The sequence below is a fragment of the Eriocheir sinensis genome, unplaced genomic scaffold, assembly GCF_024679095.1.
Source record: "Eriocheir sinensis breed Jianghai 21 unplaced genomic scaffold, ASM2467909v1 Scaffold1022, whole genome shotgun sequence".
NCBI classification, from domain to species: Eukaryota; Metazoa; Arthropoda; class Malacostraca; order Decapoda; family Varunidae; genus Eriocheir; species Eriocheir sinensis.
Window position 1 is genome coordinate 107,501 of NW_026110322.1, and position 22,034 is coordinate 129,534.

The following is a 22,034-nucleotide window of genomic DNA, read 5'->3' on the forward strand; positions in this document are numbered from 1 at the left end:
AAAAACAAAACAAAAGAATGCAGAGGTATATAAAGCGAAGGGAGTGAGACAGACAGACAGACAGACAGAGACGGAAAGGCAGACAGACAGAGACGGACAGAGACAGAGACGGACAAACAGAGAGACAGAGACGAATAAACAGACAGACAGAGACGGACGAATAAACAGACAGACGAACAAGGACAGAGGCAGACAAAGAGACAGACAGAGACGGACAAATAGACAGGCAGAGACGAACAAACAGACAGACAAAGACGGAAAAACAGACAGACGAGGGGCAGACAGACGTACAAAAAGATGGATAGAGACCCAGAGATGACAGACAGAAAGACAGACATACAGAGACATACAAAGAAACAGAAAGATAGACAGACAGACACACAGATAGACATAGACACAGCGAAAGAGACAGAGAAAACAATAAATAAGGAGCATAAAAGACAAAAACAACAAAACAACTCCGAACAAACATCCAATAAAGAAAGTGTAACAGAGGAAGTAAGAGATAAAAAAAAAGAAGAAAAAGAAAAGAAAAAATGTAATGGCAAAAAACAGGCTAATAATAAAGACAAAAAAAGACAAAAAAGAAAACAATAACAGCAGAGAATGAACGGCTGTGTAATAGATGAAAGTGAAAGAAAGAAAAAACAAAAACAAAACAAAGAGCAAACAAAACACTAACGATATCAACTCCAAAACAAACAAAACAAAAACAAAAAGAAAAAACAACAACAAAACAACAAGAGAGAATGAACAGCTGTATAATAGTTGGCAATGAAGGGAGGGAAGAAAAAAAAAGAGAAGTAAAAAAGAGCAAAGAAAAAAATGAACGAAAGTAGGACCAAAGAGCAAGCTAATGATAGAGTTTGGAGGACTTTGGATTAAGCGAGTCCCGGGCGTGCTGGCGGTGCTAAGAGACTGCTGAAGAGGCGCGGGGCTCGAACCGGGATAAGTGGCGAAGGGGGGAAGAAAAGGGAGAGGGAGGGGAAGAAAAAGTAGTGAGGGAGAAGAAGAGGAGGAGGGAGGGGAGAAAACATGAGGAGAGAGAGAGAGAGAGAGAGAGAGAGAGAGAGAGAGAGAGAGAGAGAGAGAGAGAGAGAGAGAAAAGGGAGCGGCAGGCGAAGAAAAGAAGAAAGGGGAGGAAGAAAAGAGAGGGGAGGAAAGAAAAGGAAGAGGATGGGAAAAGAGAGGAAGGGAAGATAAGAGAGAGGGAGAAGAAATGGAAGGGTAAGGGGAGAAAAGGGAAGGAGGAAAGGGAGAGGAAGGGAGGGAGAGAAGAGGAGGAAGGGAAGAAAAGATTGATAGCATGGTCTTAAGGTGGCCAAAGTGACGGGAGGGAGGAAGGGAAGAAAGAGGAGAGGGAGAGGGAAGAAAGGGGAGAGTGGAGGGGGAGAAAAGGAGTTAGTGAGGTTGTTTTGAAAGTGTTTGATTAGCTCGACTTTGCGTGACGAATCTCTTTGTTTGGCGAGAGCAACTTAGTCAGAGCGTTTGTCTCTTTCTCTCTCTCCTTTGTGTCGAAAGGATTGACGGATAGTGACAGCCCGGTGTTATGTGGGGGATAAGGAAGAAAGGAAAGAGAAAATACAAGAAAATGACGAGAAAAAGTAAGCAAAAAAAAGGGCAAGAAGAAAATCCAAGAAAAAAAGAAGAAAAGGAGGAAAAAGAGAAAATGGGATGGTGTAACGAGGCCAGAGGAATGAGTGGGCGTAGGGAGGCGGTGGATGAGTGGTGTGGATGAGTGGTTAGCGTGCGGGCGTGGTGTCATGGAGGAGTCAGGTTCGCGTCCCGCCCGCCGCTACAAACCGACAATTTCCAGTCATCATCGAGTGACTTAAGGCTACCCACATGTCCTGGTCACCGCCTACCAACCCGGACACAAGCGAAACTCTCTCAAGAGGATCAAGTGGAGCTCCGGGGGACAGCATGAGCCAAGAAATAATGGCAACACTATAAAACACTTGTCTGCGCCATCAACAGACCCCAGCATGAAAGCCTACTAGCAATATAGGCCGAACGGAAAAAAGAGAGAGAGAGAGAGAGAGAGAGAGAGAGAGAGAGAGAGAGAGAGAGAGAGAGAGAGAGAGAGAGAGAGAGAGAGAGAGACACTATATATACATTTCAAGACAAAAAGAGAAGGTGTGACGGAAGGGCAGGCATTTAGGCAGGTGAGAGGGCAGGTGTGTGAGGGAGGAAAGAAATAATTGACCGATACAAAAAAACATCACAAGAAACAACGCAGATCAAGTAAAACAAAAATCAATCACAAAACAAAGTAAAAGAAGAGGAAAGACAAAACACAATCAACAACACTAAAGAAAAGAAACACAGAAAGGAAGAAAAAAATGATAAAAACGAGGCGTAGCAAAACGATAACAAAAACAACAAATACTACCACTACTACAACTATTACTACTACTACTACTACTACTACTACTACTACCATCATGTCCTCGCGAGACCGTAAACAGCAACAAGAACACGAACAAACAAACCAAGGCGCCCTCTTGCTCCTAATGGCCACCTCGTTGACTTGATGGGGAAAAAATTATCAAAGTACCGAGAAGGAGGGGGAAGGGGGGAGGAAAAGGGGGGGAGGGGGGGGGGAAGTAGGTGAGGTGACAGCAGATACGGAGAAAGGAGAAGGAGAGGATGTAGAGGGAGGGAAGGGAGAGGACGGGGTGGGGATGGAGAGAGGGGAGGGAAAGGATGGTGTTGATAGGAAGTGACAGGAGATACGGAGAAGAGAGGGAAGAAGAGGGGAAGGGAGAGGGGAGGAGGTGTGGGGAGGGGGAGGGATGAAAGGAGGAATAAACAGATGAGGTGACTAAAGTAGGGAAGAGAGGAAATGTGAGATGAGGAGAAGAGAAGAGAAGAAAAGAGAAGAGAAGAGAAAGAAGAGAATCGGGCCAGAATAGAAGAGAGGAGAGAAGGAAAAATAATGAGAGAGGATAAGAGAAGAAAACAATAGAGAAGAGAGGAGGAGAAGAGAAGAGAAGAGAACAGGATAGTAAAGAAGAGAATGGGCCAGAATAGAAGAGAGGAAAGGAGAGAAGGAAAAGAAACACGAGAAGATAAGAAAAATGGAGAGAAGAGAAGAAGAGAACAGGGAAGGAAGGAGAGGAGATGGGACGATGCAGACAAGAAGAAAAAAAAGGAAAATGAAGAGGAAGAAAGAAAGGGGAAAGAAGAAGTGATAGAAAGAGACGAAGGAGGATTAGAAGAATTGAGGACAGAGGAAGAAGAGAAAAAGAACAATAATTAGAAATGGGAAGTGGAAGAAAAGGAGGAGAATAATTAGAATGGAAAGAGGAAAAGAAAATGTTGAAGAGGAAAAGAATAAGCAGGAAGAGAAAAGAAATAGGAAATAATAAAAAGAAAGAAAAAAGAAAAAAAGAAGGAAAGAAAGAAAATACAAGAAAATTATATGAGAAGAAAAAGTAAGCAAAAGAAAAGGGCAAAAAGAAAATCAAAGAAAAAAGGAGGAAGAAAAGGAGGAAAAAGAGAAAGTAATATAGAAAAAGAAGAAAGAAGGAAGAAAAGGAAGGAAAAGAGAAAATAATATAGAAAAAAGAAGAAAGAAGGAAGAAAAGGAAGGAAAGAGAAAATAATAGACAGAAAAAAAGAAGAAAAAAGGAAGAAAGGGAAGGAAAAAGAGAAAACAATAGATAGAAATAAAAAGAAAGAAGGAAGAAAAGGAAGGAAAAAGAAAATAATATATAAAAAAAGAAGAAAAAGGGAAGAAAACGAAGGAAAAAGAGAAAACAATATAGAAAAAAAGAAGAAAGACGGAAAATATCTTAAATTGAAAGGGAGAAAAATGAGACCACAAGGAAATAAAGATAAACAAAGAAAGAATGAAAGGGAGGGAAGATGAAAGGGTAAGAGAGAAGGCAAGGAGAGGATGAAAGGTAAGCCAAATTGAAGGAAGAGAGATAAAGAAGATAAATAAAGAAGGGAGAGAGGAAGGAAGGAGGGAGGAAGGGAGGGAAGGAAGAAAAAGAGAAAGGATGATTGAGGGGGATAGAGACGATAAAAATAAGAGGGAAGAAGAGGAGGGAGAAGGAGGAAGAGGGAGAGAGGAAGGAGGAAGAAGAAAAGTTAAAAGGAGGGAGAGAAGGAAGGGAAGGAAAGAGGGAGTCAGAGAAAGAGAAAAAGGAGGAAGGAGAGAAAAAGAGGAAGAGAGAAAACAGGAGAGAAACACAGGAAGAGAGTAGTAGAGGAGGAAAAAGTAGATAAAGGAAGGAGGAGGGAGAAGGAGGAAGAGAAAAAAAAAGAGGAAAGACAAACAGAAGAGAGGAAGGAGGGAAGAGAAGAAAGAAAGGAGGAAAGCGAAGGAAAAGAGGAAAGAAAAGAGGAGAAAAAAGGGAAGCAGAGGAGGAGAAAAATAGGAGAAAGTAGAAGAGGAAAAAAGAAGGGATAGAAAGGAGGGAGAGGGAGAGAGAAGAAAATAAACAGAATAAAATAAAATAATTGATAAAGTAGAAAAGATGAGAGAGGGGTGAAGACGGAAGGATCGAGAGAGAGAGAGAGAGAGAGAGAGAGAGAGAGAGAGAGAGAGAGAGAGAGAGAGAGAGAGAGAGAGAATGACTGAGGGTTTTTCTTCACCTCAATCTTCAAAGACTTATGATTGGCGCAGCATCGTTCTTCCTCCTCCTCCTCCTCCTCCTCTTCTTCCTCCTCTTCTTCTTCCTCCTCAAACCAACACATCGCTCACCTGATCTCCCGTGACTCAGGTAAACAGTGTGTGTGTGTGTGTGTGTGTGTGTGTGTGTGTGTGTGTGTGTGTGTGTGTGTGTGTGTGTGTGTGTGTGTGTGTGTGTGTGTGTGTGTGTGTGTGTTTCCAGGACTCGACTCTCTCTCTCTCTCTCTCTCTCTCTCTCTCTCTCTCTCTCTCTCTCTCTCTCTTAGGTAAACACACACACACACACACACACACACACACACACACACACACACACACATGACGCGTCTGGTTGAAATTACTGATTAATTACCAAAACCAGGTGAGAGGTACACCCGGAAATTATGAAGGAGGAGGAGGAGGAGGAGGAGGAGGAGGAGGAGGAGGAGGAAGAGGAGGAGGACCACTTAAATAGCAGGTAATGGAAATCCCGCGGTTGCCTAATATGTGACTCCTTACATTTGGCAGACTCCGAGCAGGCCACTTAGTTACACGGATCACACGAGGCCAAGACCGAGACCGAGACTGAGAGGAGAGGGGAAGTGAGGACGTGACGGAGAGGCAACACAGGAGCAAAGACAGGAAAAAGGAAAGAGATAAAACAAGAGAAAAAGAAATGCGGAAAGGATAGGAGAATACAAAACCAGAAAAAAAGAAAAAAAGAAGAAGAGAAAGAGAAGAAGAAAGAGAAGAGAGAGAGAAGAAGAAGAGAGAAGAAAGAAGAGAGAGAGAGAAGAGAAGAGAGAGATAGACAAGAGAAGAAAAGAGAGAAAAGAAGAATAGAGAGAGGAGAAGAGAAGGAGAAAAAAAGAAAAAAAAGGAGAGGAGAGAAAGAGAGAGAAAGAGGACAAAGGAGAGGAGATAAAAACAGGAGAAAATATAAGAAGGAGAGACAATAGAAGAGAGGAGATAGACAAGAGGGAGATAAAAACAGGAGAAAATAGGTAAAAAAAAGAGAGGCAAAGAAGAGAAGAACCAATGAAAGGAGAGATAATAGAAGAGAGGAGATAGACAAGAAAGGAGAGAAAAATAGGAGAAAATATAAGGAGAGACGAGAGAAGAGAGGAGATGGACAAGAGGGAGAGAAAAACAGGAGAAAATAAAATGCGAATAAGAATGAAGAGAACAAAAGCAAAGAGAGGAAATAAAAAGGAAAGCGAAAAATAGGAAAAAACAAATTCAATGAAAACAAAATAAAGCAAAACTGAAGACAACCAAAAAAGAAAAAAAACAAGAAGAAAACAAATGCAAGAAAAAGAAAAATACAAATACCAAACGCAGATAGATAAAGATAGAGAAAAATGATGAAGGCTTACCATAGAAACGAAGGAAAAAAATATTAAGTATACGACGGAGAAGCTTATTCCAGCACCGCACAACACGATATTAAAAAAAGTAAAAAAAAAAAAATATTAATCCACCAACTATTCTGCTACATCACTTAGCTTTCAGTGGAGGCGAAGGGAGCAAAGTGGAGGAGGAGGAGGAGGAGGAGGAGGAGGAGGGAGAAGTAGTACCGGTGATGGGAGGAGAGGTAGAAGTTAGGGCAAAAATGAAGGAGGAGGAGGAGGAGGAGGTGAGGAGAGAGGGAGAATAGTTAATATGATCTTTGAAGGGAAGTCACGTGACGGAGGGAAGGAGGAAAAAAATATAATGGAAAACTTTTGAAAGGGAATAAGGGAGTGTAGGGGAAGGGATAAAATGGGAAGGGTAAGAAAGGGAAGGGAAGGGAAGGGAAGGGAAGGGAAGGGAAGGAAAGGGAAGGGAAGGGAAGGGAAGGGAAGGGAAGGGAAGGGAAAGGAAGGGAAGGGAAGGGAAGGGAAGGGAAGGGAAGGGAAGGGAAAGGAAGGGAGGGGAAGGGAATGGAAGGGAAGGAAGGCAAGGAAAGGAATAACAGAAGGGTAAGGAAGGGAAGGAAAGGGAAGGAAAGGGAATGGAAGGGAAGGAAAGGGATAACAGAAGGGTAAGGAAGGGAAGGGGGAAAGGGAAGGGAAGGAAAGGGAAGGATAAGAGAAGGGTAAGATAGGGAAGGAAAGGGAAGTAAAGGGAAAGGATAAAAAGAGAACAGAAGGGAAGGAAAACAAAGAAAAAGGGAAGGAAAACGAAGGAAACAGAAAGAAAGGAAAGGAAGGCGAAAATAAATACAGAGAATGGAAGAGAAGGAAACGAAAAGAAGGAAAAGAGAAAGAAAGGAAGGAAAGGCAATGAGAGGAAGAGGGAGAGTAAAGAAGGAGAAAAGAGAGGAAGGGAGAGAAACGAAAAGAAAAAGAAAAACAAAATGAGAAAAGGGAGGAATAAGGGAAGGAAAGAAGGAAGGTAAAAGAAATGATGAGATGATGTTGGAAAAGTGGGAGGAAAAGGGAGAGGAAGAGGAAGAGGAGGAGGAAGAGGAAGAGGAGGAGGAGGAGGAGGAGGGTAGGGAGTGTAATTGCGTGTAGTGGCCTATAAGGAAGTAAGAGGAGGAGGAGGAGGAGGAGGAGGAGGAAGAGAGGATGGAAAAGAGAGGAGGATAGGAGGAATTAGGATAATATGGGTGTGGCCTTTGAGAGAGAGAGAGAGAGAGAGAGAGAGAGAGAGATAATAAGAGAAAAAAACGACAACAAAACAACAAAAACAACAAACCAATCCACAAACAAAACAAAAAAATAAACAAAAAAATGAAAAAATAATAATAAAACAGGAAGAAGAAAAAACACCGATAATAAACCACACACACACACACACACACACACACACACACACACACACACACACACACACACACACACACTATTATTGTAAGTAAACACGAGGCTCAAAGTGAAGGGGCAAAAAAAAGTGTCTCTTAAATAAGTGGGAAACGCGAAGGAGAGGAGGCGACCCACATATTTTGGGAGGAGGAGGAGGAGGAGGAGGAGGAGGAGGAGGAGGAGGAGGAGGAGGGACATACAACTCAACGTATTTTATCTTTTATTTTCTGTTCTTACTTTTCTTCCTTTTTTTTTCATTGCGGTTTCTGTCTTCAATTTTTTTCTTCTTTTCTTCTTTGTCTTCTTTTTCTCCTCTTCTTCCTCCTTCCTCTTTTCTCACTCTTCTTCTTCTCCCCCTAATAGCCCTCCTCTACTTTTCTCTTCTCCTTCTTCTCCTCCTTCTCCTCCTCCTCCTCCTCCTCTTCTCATTTCTCTTCATTTTCGTATTTTAATCTTCCAATCTCGAGTACTGTTCTCTTTACACGCTTCGCCCTCCTCCTCCTCCTCCTCCTCCTCCTCCTCCTCCTCCTCTTCTTTTGCCTCATTTTAATTTTCTAACCTCCAGTACTTTCCTTTTTACAGCCTCCTCTTCTTCTTCTTCTTCTTCTTCTTCTTCTTCTTCTTCTTCTTCTTCTTCCTCCTCCTCCTCCTCCTCCGCCTCCACAAAGTCCCTATATCCGGGTTGAGGCAAAGCAATAAGGTTCTTGCTAACACAACCCTGAAATAGCAACTCTCTCTCTCTCTCTCTCTCTCTCTCTCTTTAATGATGTATTTCCTCCTTATTCTCCCTTTTACTGCTCTTTTCCTCGGTTATTTCCTCCTCCTCCTCCTCCTCCTCCTCCTCCTCCTCCTCCTCCTCCTCCTCTTCTTCCTCCTCCTTCGTATAACATTTCTCTAGTTTTCAATTTTCTCACCCGAAGATTTTTCTCACTTTCCACTTTCTTTCTTTTCTTTTTTTCTTTCTTATCCTCCTTTATCAAACTCTCTCTCTCTCTCTCTCTCTCTCTCTCCTTCCAAACTTTCCTCCATCCTTCCAAATTCTTTTATGCGACGTCTTTGGAGAGAAACAGAGAGGGAGTGTCTCTCTCTCTCTCTCTCTCATTTACTCCTTTTCTCCTTTCTTTTTCTCAATTGAGTTAAAAATCACCTCCTCCCTCTTCTCCTCCTCCTCCTCCTCCTCCTCGTCGACATATTAAAATGTATGATAATTTTCTTCAGGTGCCTCATTTAGGTAATTAGTGGCGGAAGACTGAAGGATTTGGGTTATATTTGGGCGAGGAGGAGGAGGAGGAGGAGGAAATTAAATGTCGAATTACGAATCAGAAAGGAAGGGTGAGCGAGCATGCATGAGAGAGAGAGAGAGAGAGAGAGAGAGAGAGAGAGAGAGAGAGAGAATATACTCGCTCATTTTCTTCTTTATCGCAACATTAATCATCAGTCAAAGTCTCTCTCTCTCTCTCTCTCTCTCTCTCGTAAATTAGCTAAAAAATACAGGTGTCATTTTTCGAGGCTAATTTGTGGAAAGGGAAGATTAAGAGGTAAGCTTTTTTTAATTATCATTTTTTTCTTTCTTTCTTTTATTCTATTTCTCTCTAAGCGTCTTGCACCGAGGTAGAGTGAGGTTGCTGTTGATGGTTGATAATTTAAAGGAATAGTTGTGAGGGTAATGCACTTTTGTTTTTTGTTTTATTCTAATATTTTTCTATCGTTTTCAATATTCGTAGATCGTAGGGACAATAACTACCTGAAATATATAGAATGTACGTTGTGAAATTAATACGTTCTTTTATAATTCTCTTTCTTTCCTGTTATCTCGAATTCGTGTATCGTGGGCAATAAGTTGAGGTAATTAATAATACAGGTGAGAGATTTTAATGACTAATAATTTAAGATAATGTTTGGCTGCTAAAATTATACACGTTCTGCAATCCTTTTCTTTCTTTCTTTCTTTCTAATTATCTGTAAATTCATTCATCATGGGGCGAGTTATCTTACCTCATAGGGACAATAATTACGTGGAATTAATAGAGTGTAGGTTGTGGAATTAATACGTTCTTTTATAATTCTCTTTCTTTCTTTCCTGTTGTCTTGAATTCGTGTATCGTGGGTAGTAAGTTGATGAAAATAAAAATACCATTAAGAGATTTTGATGACTGATAATTTAAGATAATGTAGGGAAGCTAAAATTATACACGTTCTGCAGTCCTTTTCTTTCTTTCTTTCTTTCTTTCTTTCTTTCTTTCTTTCTTATTATCTTTCAACTCATTCATCACGGGGCCAGTTATCTTACGTAAATACAACAGAATGTGGAAAAAGGTCAAGAAATTAGTAAGTTCCCTTTTTATATGTTCTTATGGTATACATCTTTATTTACTTGTTTTTATCTTTAATTTCGTGCATCGTAGGGTAACTATCTTAGGTAAATATGATAAAGGTGACTAGTTGTGATAGCTAATAACTGAAACAGGTAAGGTTGTTATGTTCTTATGTTTTTAATAGGTGAGGTTGTTAAATTCTTACATTTTTAATAGGTAAGGTTGTTAAATTCTTACGTTCTTATAGGTGAGGTTGTTAAGGTCTTACGTTCTTAATAGGTGAGGTTGTTAAGTTCTTACGTTCTTAATAGGTGAGGTTGTTAAGGTCTTACGTTCTTAATAGGTGAGGTTGTTAAGTTTTTACGTTCTTAATAGGTGAGGTTGTTAAGGTCTTACGTTCTTAATAGGTGAGGTTGTTAAGTTCTTACGTTCTTAATAGGTGAGGTTGTTAAGTTCTTACGTTCTTAATAGGTGAGGTTGTTAAGTTCTTACGTTCTTAATAGGTGAGGTTGTTAAGTTTTTACGTTCTTAATAGGTGAGGTTGTTAAGGTCTTATGTTCTTAATAGGTGAGGTTTTTAAGGTCTTGCGTTCTTAATAGGTGAGGTTGTTAAGTTTTTACGTTCTTAATAGGTGAGGTTGTTAAGTTCTTACGTTCTTAATAGGAGAGGTTGTTAAGTTCTTGCGTTCTTAATAGGTGAGGTTGTTAAGTTCTTACGTTCTTAATAGGAGAGGTTGTTAAATTCTTACGTTATTTTATATTCCTCTTTCTCTCTTTTTTATTATTTTCAATTCGTGTATCATTAGGCAATTATCTTATGCTAATACAAACCAGGTAATTTACTTTGCTGGTTAATATGAGGAGGCAACACACTATTTTATATTCTTCTTTCTCTCTTTCTTCTTTATTCTTTTCAGTTCGTGTATCGTTAGGCAATTATCTTAAGCTAATACAAAACTGGTAACTTACTTTGCTGGTTGATATGACGAGGCAACACACTATTTTATATTCTTCTTTTTCTTTTTCTTCTTTATTCTTTTCAATCCGTTTATCGTTAGGCAATTATCTTAAGCTAATACAAAACAGGTAACTTACTTTGCTGATTAACATGAGGAGGCAACACACAATTGGCTTTAACACTTCCTAACACTCATCCACTATTCATATCCCACTACTTCATCTTTTGCTAACATTCTTTCTTACTCGTTTCAAATTTGTGTATCGTTAAGCAATTATTTTCGGTAAACAAAATACTCGTAACCGACTTTGCTGGCTAATACATTATCTTTAACATTTCCTGACACACATCTATAATTCATATCTCATTACTGCATCTTTTTCTAACATTCTTTCTTATTCGTTTCAAATTTGCGTATCGTTAAGCAATTATTTTCAGTAAACAAAATACTCGTACCTGACTTTGCTGGCTAATATATTGTCTTTAACACTTCCTGACACTCATCCATTATTCAAATCCCATTATCGCATCTTTTTCTAACAATCTTTCTCATTCGTTTCAAATTCGTGTATCGTTAAGCAATTATTTTCGGTAAACAAAATACTCGTAACTGACTTTAACACTTTCTGACACTCATCCATTATTCAAATCCCATTATCGCATCTTTTTCTAACAATCTTTCTCATTCGTTTCAAATTTGCGTATCGTTAAGCAATTATTTTCAGTAAACAAAATACTCGTAACTGACTTTGCTGGCGAATACGAGGCAACACTATGGGTCGTATTAAAGGACATTTCATCGTCCAAGAACCCATATGTGACAAGGCTTTCTTAGGAGTTTTGTGCGTTTACAGGAGTAGTTTTATGGCCCTGGGGGGAGTGTGACCCTTCCTCTGTACAATGAATATAAAGAAACACTCATTAGAACCCGACTGACCCCCTCTTTGACCTTTAGAAATAGCTGATGTGAGAACCGACAGTGTCTTTTAATGCCGACATATATTATCCTCAACACATCCTGACACACACATCCATTATTCAAATCCCTTTTTTCCTCCCCTCCAAGCGGCGCGTATCGACAAAACTTGCATCTTACTTTACGAAACAATTAAAAAAGCGAATGGGATAACGATAATCCGCCCCCCAAGCCACCTCATTACGCAAACAATTAAGTCGGGCGGTGATGAGTTAGTAATGAGTGGAGATTAAATGATGTGAAGTGAAATGAAACTAAATTAATTAGCTGAATATGAAATGAAACAATGATTACGCGGCGTGAGTAATGAAGGAGAGAGAGGCGGCCAGCGGGGGTATTAACGCCAAGCTAGCTCTAATTATCTCACTTTCTTTCTTTCTTTCTTATTTTCCTTCTTTCTTTCTTTCTTTCTTTGTCTTTAGTGTTTTGTCTTGTTTAATTTTTTACCTCCTCCTTGTGTATTAAGAGGATGTTGATTCTAATTATCTCTCTCACTTTCTTTCTTTCTTTCTTTCTTTTTCTTTAGTGTTTTGTTTTCTTTCATTTTTTCCCTCCTTCTTGTTTATTAGGAGGAAATTGACTCAAATTCTCTTTCTTTCTTTCTTTCTTTCTTTCTTTTTCTTTAATGTTTTGTCTTCTTTCATATTTTCCCCCTTCTTTTTTACGTATTAACAGGAAGTTCACCCTAATTCTCTCTCTCTCTCTCTCTCTCTCTCTCTCTCTCTCTTTCTTTTTTTCCTTCTTTCTTTCTTTCTTTTTCTTTAGTGTTTTGTTTTCTTTCATTTTTTCCTCCTTCTTGCGTATTAATCAGGAAGCTGACTCTAACTATCTCACTCTTTCTTTCTTTCTTTCTTTCTTTCTTTCTTTCTTTCTTGTTTTCTTTTTCTTTCTTTCTTTCATTTATATATTTTCACAACGACTCCGATTATCTCTCTCTTTAATTCTCTCTTCCTTCCTTCCTTTCTTTCTTTCTTTCTTTCTTTCTTTCTTTCTCACTTTCTAACTCATATTTTTTCTCACGCAACGATAGACTGTACCTGACTCTAATTATCTCTCTCTTTAATTCTCTTTCCTTTCTTTCTTTCTTTCTTTCTCTCTTTCTTATATTTTTTTTCCCGCAAACGTTATCTTCCTTTCCTTCTTTTCGCGGTTAAGTAGACGAACCAAGAGAAAAGTAAGTATATATAAGTAAAAAAAATCAATATAAACAAGTAGACAATAAGTAAAGATTTGACCACAACATCACCACGCTATACGCCAATAAAATAAAATAAAAGGAAGAGAAGATTTATTTTCACGTATTCAATCAAGAGGGAGAAATGTGATATGCTTCGTAAATAAAAACTAATATCAAGCAAGAGTGTTTTGTTATTTTGTTCCGCTTAATCTCTCTGATTTGTTATATAGTTCCGGTGTGACCCCCTCCACCCCCCCCCCCCCCCCGCCACTCTCTCTCCCCGTTTTCATTCTCCGACCCCCCTCCCTCTCTCCCCGTTTTCTTTCTCCGACCTCCTCCCTCTCTCCCCGTTTTCTTTCTCCGACCTCCTCCCTCTCTCCCCGTTTTCTTTCTCCGACCCCCCTCACTCTCTCCCCGTTTTCATTCTCCGACCCCCCTCACTCTCCCCGTTTTCATTCTCCGACCCCCTCCCTCTCTCCCCGTTTTCATTCTCCGACCCCCTCCCTCTCTCCCCGTTTTCTTTCTCCGACCCCCTCCTCTTCCCGTTTTCATTCTCCCAACCCCTTCTCCCCGTTTTCTTTAATCACTGAAAAATTTGACCGTGCAATTATTTTGGGGGTAAGCAAAACAGCAAATTATTTAGGACAACTTTCGTGATGCTATGTCTATCTATCTCTACATCTATCTATCTATCTATCTATCTATTAACCCCGTGATTAATCCCTCATTCCCTTCTCTCTCCCCCCACAGCGGAATGAGCCAGTTCCTTCAGAGTCTTGACCTGAGCCACAACGAGCTGACCAGAGTTCCGCGCGGCGCCCTCACGCCACTAAAGTCCCTGGAGTGGTTCAACTTGCACGGGTGAGTGTGTGTGGGGGGGTGGGGGAGGAGTGGGGGGTGAGGAGCTGTGTGTGTGTGGAGGTGGGGTGAGGAGCTGTAAGGGGGGAGGTGTGTGGGAGGGGAAAGCTATGTGTTGTGTGTGTGTGTGTGTGTGTGTGTGTGTGTGTGTGTGTGTGTAATCACCATCATGTTTATCATTGGGGTCAGTATTCCACCACCACAATCACCACCACAATCACCACAATCACCACCACCACCAACAACAACAACAGTAATAACAATAACATCAGCCACAACTCACATTCCTCACATTACAAGAGAAAGAATATAAAAAAAAACTAATTTCAACACACACACAAAAAAAGAAACACATCAGCATAAGTCACGAAGAGGGAATTGTGTGTGCGTGTGTGTGTGTGTGTGTGTGTGTGTGTGTGTGTGTGTGTGTGTTGCCTATTAATAACTATTCCTGTTACGTGACATTATAATTGGTAATAGGCTCCAGGTAACACACACACACACACACACACACACACACACACACACACACACACACACACGTCTCCATAATTCACGCACATACACTATTACCCGTGGGGAGAAGGAGGGTACGAATAAATGAATGAATGAATGAATGAATGAGAGAGAGAGAGAGAGAGAGAGAGAGAGAGAGAGAGAGAGAGAGAATGAGGGCGATATGTATATTCTTGTAGTGCAGTGTCCGTGTGCGTGTGTGTGTGTGTGTGTTATCCCATTTCCATCTCCTCCCTTTCCCTCGGTATGCAATTTCTACCATTTAATTCCCCCATTTTATCCTTTATTTCCCTTACACTATCCCATCCTTCCCCATTCCCCCCTTTCCTCGCTCCCTTCCTCCCTTAACCCATCTTCCCTATCACCAAATCCTTCCCATCACCACCCCATCTTTCCCCTTCTTCACTGTACCTTTCCCCCCTTCTTATATTCCATCTTTCCTATCACCCCTTCCTTCCCATCACCTCCCCATCTTTCCCCTTCCTTACTGTATTTTCCCTCCCTTTTATCCCATCCTTCTAATCACCCCTTCCTTCCCCACGCCACCCCATCCTCACCTTCATCTTCCCCTTCAACTCCAAGAAAACAGAGATGGGACAAATGCTCTAAAACCACATCACCACTATCACCACCACTACTCATCACCACATCATCACCACTTCTTCCTCATCACCAACACCACCACCATAACCATAGACTTTACCTGACTAATGGAACTACTTTCTCAACACCAAAACCTTGTCTACATCACCATAGTCACCACACTTACTACACCAACGTCACCACCACAACATCACCACCACGATATGTTATAAGGTTTCATCATATCAGCACGAAAACAACACCGCTACAAGCCTAACGCCACCACCACCACCACCACCACCACCACCTCCTTTTACGCCGCCTCTTTCTACACACATAAATAAGAACGCAAGAAATATTGTTATACTTTCTCTTTTCGGCGTATTACTCCCTATTTTCCTTCCCCTCCTCCTCCTCCTCCTCCTCCTCCTCCTCCTCCCCCTCCTCCTCCGCCTCCTGCTTCTACTAAATCTCCTTTCCACCCATTGTTTACTTTTTTTTGTCTTTTTCTTCGTTTGTTTCTTTTCTTAATTCTTTTTTTATTTGCTTCTCTTTTTCTTCTTCATTTTGTCTTTCCTCCTTAACTCCTTTTTTTTTCTTCTTCTCATTCAGTTTTTTCCTTCATTGTCTTTCTTTCGTTTTTTTTCTTTTTCTTCTTCTTTTTCTTCTTTTTTTTCTTCTTCTTCTTCTTCTTCTTCTCCTCCCCTCCTTCTTCTTCTTCATCTTCGCCTCCCCTCCTTCTTCTTCTTCTTCTTCTTCTTCTTCTTCTTCTTCTTCTTCTTCTTCTTCTTCTTCTTCTTCTTCTTCTTCTTCTTCCTCCTCCTCCTCACCCAACTTTTCCTCATTTATTTCAATGTTTCTTTCATTTTTTCTTTTTGATTTACTCCTCTTCCTCCTCTTCTTTTTCCTCTTATCCAACTTTTCCCTTTGATCTTCATTTTTCTCTTTCTTTCTTTCTATCTTTTCTTCTCCTCCTCCTTCTTCTCCTTCTTCTTCTTCTTCTTCTTCTTCTTTCCTCCTCCTCCTCCTCCTTCTACACTTCCATTTTTCTACTTCTCCCAAACTTTAATTTCTTTTCTTATTTATGTATTTCGTTCTTCTTCCTCTCCTCCCCCTCCTCCTCCTCCTCCTCCTCCTCCTCCTCCTCTTCATACACACAAAGCTCACAGAAGAAGAGCTACAAGAACAATGCCGTGTGAACTAAGGGAGGAGGAGGAGGAGGAGGAGGAGGAGGAGGAGGAGGAGGAGGAGGAAAGAGAGAAGAATAAAGAGGAAACTGTAAAGGAGGAAAACGAGATATGAATTACCTTACAAAACAGAGAGAGAGAGAGAGAGAGAGAGAGAGAGAGAGAGAGAATAGAACAACACACTTTCCTAAATATTTTGTTTGTTTACTTTAAAGAATGTCACTCTCTCTCTCTCTCTCTCTCGAACACCATCTCATCATTTTCATTCTCCTCCCTTGCCTCTTTTCCACTCCCAAACCTTCCTTCCCTTCCTTCCCTTCCCTTCCTTCCTTCCCTCCCTCCCTTCCCTTCCCTTCCTACCCTCCCTCCCTTCCTTCCTTCCCTTCCTTCCTTCCTTCCCTTCCTCTCTTTCATCCCACCCCAAACCTTCTCCCTTCCTTTCCCTTTCCTTCCTTCCTTCCTTCCCTTCCTTCCCATCCCATCCCATCCCTTCCTTCCTTCCCTCCCTCCATCCTCCCTCCTCCCCTTCCCGTCCCTTCCCTTCCCACACTTTCATCCCACCCCAAACCTTCTCCTCCCTTCCCTTTCCCTTTCCCTTCCCTTCCCTTCCCTTCCCTTCCCTTCCCTTCCTTCCCTCCTTATTCCTCCTTTGTTCCCTCTCTTCCTTCCTCTTTCCTTCCTTTCTTTTATTTTCCATTCTCTCTCTCTCTCTATTTCTATACTCCACACATATATATATTTTCTTGTATGTTCTCTCTCTCTCTCTCTCTCTCTCTCTCTCTCTCTCTCTCTCTCTCTCTGAAACACATATATACACATTTTATTGCTTTTGTCTGTCAATTTCTTTCTTCCCCTTCCCTTATTCTCTCTCTCTCTCTCTCTCTCTCTCTCTCTCTCTCTCTCTCTCTCTCTTCTTATTTACTTTTTCCAGTCTTTTTTTTTCTTCGATTTCGTTTCCTCTCTCTCCCTTATCTTTTGTCAACTTCTTCCTCCTTTACTCTCTTCTTTCTGTTTCTTCCGTCCGCCTTCCTCCTTCTTCCCTTCCTTCTCTATTTCCTTCCTCTTTTACTACTCTCCCTTCTTCCCCTCTTCTTTCTCTTCTTCCTTCTACTACAACCACCCATACCCACCCACCCACCCACAGAATCACCACCCTTAACACACACACATACAAACCGACCCCCCCCCCCCCCCCCACACACACACACACACACACACACACACACACACACACACACACACACACACACACACACACAGGATGAGAGAGAGAGAGAGAGAGAGAGAGAGAGAGAGAGAGAGAGAGAGAGAGAGAGAGAGAGAGAGATGGAGGGAGGCATCGGAGGAGACAGAAATGAGAGGAGAGAGAGGGAGGTAGGGAGGGAGGGAGAGAGGGAGGAAGGGAGAAAGGAAGAGGTAACGAGGTGTCTGGAGGGACTTTTACCCTTTCTCTCTCTCTCTCTCTCTCTCTCTCTCTCTCTCTCTCATACATAATCGCTACACAACAACCATTTATCTCCCTCCTCCTCTTCCTCCTCCTCCTCCTCCTCCTCAGCCCCCCTGCGTCATATTTCTTTCCTCCCCTCCTCTCTCTCTCTCTCTCTCTCTCTCTCTCTCTCTTCGTCGTCCCCAACAGAGTCATCTTAACTCTCCTCCTCCTCCTCCTCCTCCTCCTCCTCCTCTTCCTTCTCTTCCTCCTCCTCCTCGTGTCCTCATTCCCTTCTCTCTTCCCATTCACTCATTCCTCCTTTCCTCTCTTCTCTCTCCTCTTCTCTCCTCTTAACCCGTACCTCACAACCCTTTCCTCCTCCTCTTCCTCCTCCTCCTCCTCCTCCTCCTCAAAATTCTCTCCGCTCTGCCACACTTCCTCCACGTGCCTCTCACTTTCCCTCCTCTCCCCTCCTCTTCCCTCCCCTTTCCTTCCTCTTTCCCCTCTCACTCTCATTCTCACTCTCTCTCTCCCTTTCTCTTCCTCTCGTTCAACATCTTTCTCAGTGGTGTTATGGTGTCTCTCTCTCTCTCTCTCTCTCTCTCATACATACACACTGCTTCAACCACTCTCCCTTTCCTTCTCAGCGCCCCACCATTTCACCCCCTCACCGCCCCCCACACAACTCTCCCATTTCTCCCCAACCCCCTTATCCACATCTTAGCGCCCCCTCTCTCTCTCCTCTCCCCCACACTCAACTTCCCCTCTCCAAATCCCCCTCTCCAGTATCTACATCTTATCGCCCTCTCTCCCCCCTCCCCTCACAACTCCCCCTTCCTTCCCTCACTCCCCCCTCCCCTGTATACGACTCACCCCCCTTTCTTCCACCCCCGCAGTAACCACATCGCCGAGCTGGTGGAGGAGGACTGGGCGGGGCTGCGGGACACCCTGGCCACACTCTTCCTCGGCGACAACGACATCGACCACGTGCCGCGGGATGTCTTCTCCAGGTGCAAGCGGCTGCTCAGACTCAACCTCGACGACAATAACATCCTCACCCTCGAGCGGGACTCCCTCTCGAGGAACATCCAGACCCTGAGCCTCAGCCATAACCTGCTCACCGGCTTCCCCTCCGAGGCGCTGAGCAGCATCCGCGGCCTCACGTGGCTCTTCCTGCGAGGCAACCTCCTGGACCGCCTCCCGGACTCCGGCTTCGTGGTGCAGAAGAAGCTGGACAAGCTGGACCTTGGCGAGAACTTCATCCGCTTCATCCCCAACAACCTCTTCAACGGCTCCCTCACCGTGCGGGACCTGCACCTCGACTTCAACCTGCTGACGGAGATCCAGGAGCGCGCCTTCCAGGGCCTCGACCCCGGCCGCCTTTACCTCTCGTCCAACAACATCTTCAACATCAGCGAGGAGGCCTTCCTGGGTGGCCCCGAGAACTCCCTGGTCATGGTGGACCTGGAGAAGAACTCCCTCACGTCGGTGCCCAGGGCGCTGTCCAAGCTGAAGCGGCTGCGCTACCTCTACCTGCCCGACAACAAGATCTCGGAGATCAAGGAGGACGCCTTCTGCTCCTTCTGCGAGACGCTCGAGTCGCTGAGCCTGTCGGGCAACCAGCTGCTGGCGGTGCCGCGCGCGTCGCTGGAGAACTGCAGCACCATCACGCACCTCAACCTCGGCCACAACCAGATCGAAGACCTGCGCGAGGAGGACTTCGAGACGTGGGGCGACAACCTGGAGACGCTGGTGCTCCGCAACAATAAGATCCAGCGCGTGCTGCCGCACACCTTCCGCTACACGCCCAAGCTGCGCGAGCTGAGCCTCTCCTTCAACCGCATCGGCGACATCACGCCGGAGTCCTTCATCGACATCCTCAACACCCTGGAGGTGCTGGAGATCAGCTTCGGCTTCTACCGCGACGACTTCCCGGAGGAGGTGCTCAAGCCGCTGACGGCGCTGCAGTGGATCGCCCTCGACAACAACAACTTCCGGACCATCTCGGAGACGGCGCTCTACTCCTTCGGCGAGCTGCACTACTTCAACATGGACTCCAACCGCTTGACGCACATCCCCAAGACGCTCTTCCACCAGAACGTCCACAAGAAGCTGAGCGACATCCGGCTGGCGCTCAACTTCATCGACCGGCTGGAGACGCACACCTTCCACCACCTGGTCAGCCTGCGCACGCTGGTGCTGACGGGCAACAAGATCAGGACGGTGCATTTCGAGGCCTTCAAGGACCTGCCCGTGCTAAGCACCATCCTGCTCAGCGACAACCAGCTGGAGCACATCGAGCCGCGCGCCTTCTCGGACCTGCCGGGCCTGGTGGAGCTGGACCTGCAGCAGAACAGGCTGAAGGAGTTCTCGCTGGCCGTATTCGCCAACGTGACCACCGCCCTCACGCCGCTGGACGTCAACATCTCCTACAACGAGATCCACGAGCTGGGCGCCGCCTCGGGGCCGCACCCGCAGATCATGAGCCTCGACGTGAGCCACAACGCCCTCAAGGAGGTGCCCATCAACTTCCTCGGCGCCATCGTGTTCTCGCTGCAGCGGCTCGACCTCGGCTACAACAAGATCACCAAGCTGGACAGCACGGCCTTCGGGCACCTGCCGCGCCTGCAAATGCTGATCCTGGTGCACAACGGCATCAAGCAGATCCGGTCGCGCGCCTTCAGCTCCCTGGAGATGGTGCAGCTGCTGGACCTGAGCCACAACCACCTCAAGAACCTGCCGCCCAAGTGCTTCTCCGACACCACCTTCCTGCGCGTGCTCGACCTCTCCTTCAACCACCTCCGCTCGCTGCCCCTTTCAGTGTTCCGCGGCACGCGCCTCGAGACGCTGCAGCTGTCACACAACCAGTTCGTGTCCATGCCCGTGACCATGTTCAAGGACGTGGAGGAGACGCTGCACTACCTCGACATCTCGCACAACCACCTCGAGCACCTGGACTCCACCATGTTCTACAACGCGCCCGACCTCATCGAACTCAACCTCGCCCACAACCGGCTCTCCATCCTGCCCGACAACGTGTTCCTCTCGCTCACGGGCCTCATCACCCTCGACCTCAGCGGCAACCCGGTCCGCGCGAACTTCAAGGAGCTCTTCCACTACACACAGAACATCCAGAAGCTCAACATGGCCAGCATCGGGTTCACCTCCTCCCCCATCATCCCGCTCCCCAACCTCATCTCCCTCAACCTCTCCTCCAACGGCATCGCGGAGATCGAGCAGCAGTCGGTGGAGTCCCTGGTGCGCCTCCGCTCGCTCGACCTCTCCCACAACCAGCTCGTCCAGGTCAGGTCGAGGCTCTGGAGGTCGATGGTCTACCTCAAATACCTCGACCTCTCCTACAACCCTATCGAGGTAAGTTTTGGAGGTAGGGGAGGGGAGGGAGGAAGGGGGGAGGATAGTAGGGGAAGGGAGGAAAGGAGGGTGAGAAGGATGATGGAGAAGGAAGGAGAGAAAGGAGGTACAGGATGAGGAAAGGATAAGAGAAGGGAAGGGAAGGGAAGGGAAGAGAAGGGAGAAAAGGAGGAGGAGGAGGAGGAGATGCAAGAAGAGAAGAGGAGGTGAAAAGGGGGAAGGATGGAGAGGAGGAATAAGAAGAGGAAAATAGGGAAGGGAGAAAAATAAGGAAGGAAGGAATGGGAATAAAAGGAAAATAAAGGAAGAGAAGAAAGGGGAGAAGGAACGGATGAACAACGAAGAGGAAACGAAAGCGGAAGAAGAAAGAAAGCAACGAACGAATGAAGAGAAACGAGAAAAAAAAAGAGATAAGTTAAGGAAAGAATAGAAGAGATTGAAACTTGAGAGACAGGAGGAGTCGAAGTAAAGAGCGTAAAAAGAAGATAAGAATGGATAAAACTAATACCCAGAAGATAAGGAGAAAGAAAGACCGACAAAAGGAACGGAAGACGAGAAAACATGAAGAAGATAAAAAACAAATAAACTTAAAAACAAAAGAAGAAAAGAAGAAAGAGTAAGAAAAGAGAGGTGGAGAAGAAAAGAAAGAAGAACACTGGAGAAACTAGAGAAGGAAGGAATAAAGGAAAGAGGAAGAAAGGAGGGTGAAGAAGAAAAGAAGCAAGAAAAAAAACAAAATGCGTAAAGAAAATAAAAGAAAACAAATAAGGAAGTGAAATCAAGGAGGAAATTGTGAAGAGAGAGAGAGAGAGAGAGAGAGAGAGTAGGAAGGAGGAGGAACAATTTCATGTCCGAAGGAAGGAAGGAAGGAAGATCAAAGGAGGAGGAGGAGGAGGAGGAGGAAGAGGAGGAGAGAAAATAATATAGAAGGAGGAGGAAGACAAAGGAAGGAAGGAAGGAGAGCAAAGGCGACGCAAGTGATCAAACTCTCTCTCTCTCTCTCTCTCTCTCTCTCTCTCTCTCTCTCTCTCTCTCTCTCTCTCTCTCTCTCTCTCTCTCTAGTGACCCAAAAAATCCAGGTGTGTTTCGTGACGTCACTACCCCCACACCTGTCCCTCGCCCCACACCTGTCCCTCGCCCCACACCTGTCCCTCGCTCCACACCTGTCCTTCGCCCCACACCTGTTCCTCGCCCCACACCTGTCCCTCGCCCCACACCTGTCCTTCGCCCCACACCTGTCCCTCGCCCCACACCT

At 44.3% G+C, this 22,034-nt stretch overlaps 1 protein-coding gene across 1 annotated transcript in view; it reads left to right on the plus strand.

Moving 5' to 3' along the window:
* LOC126988963 (chaoptin-like) overlaps positions 1 to 22,034 on the plus strand; it is a gene marked incomplete at its 3' end in the record, with an annotated part of 98,161 nt that overhangs the window by 71,464 nt on the left and 4,663 nt on the right. Inside the window, 2 exon segments of the mRNA XM_050847396.1 lie at positions 13,586 to 13,696; positions 18,304 to 20,779. Of these exon segments, the coding sequence (XP_050703353.1) occupies positions 13,586 to 13,696; positions 18,304 to 20,779 (2,587 nt within the window).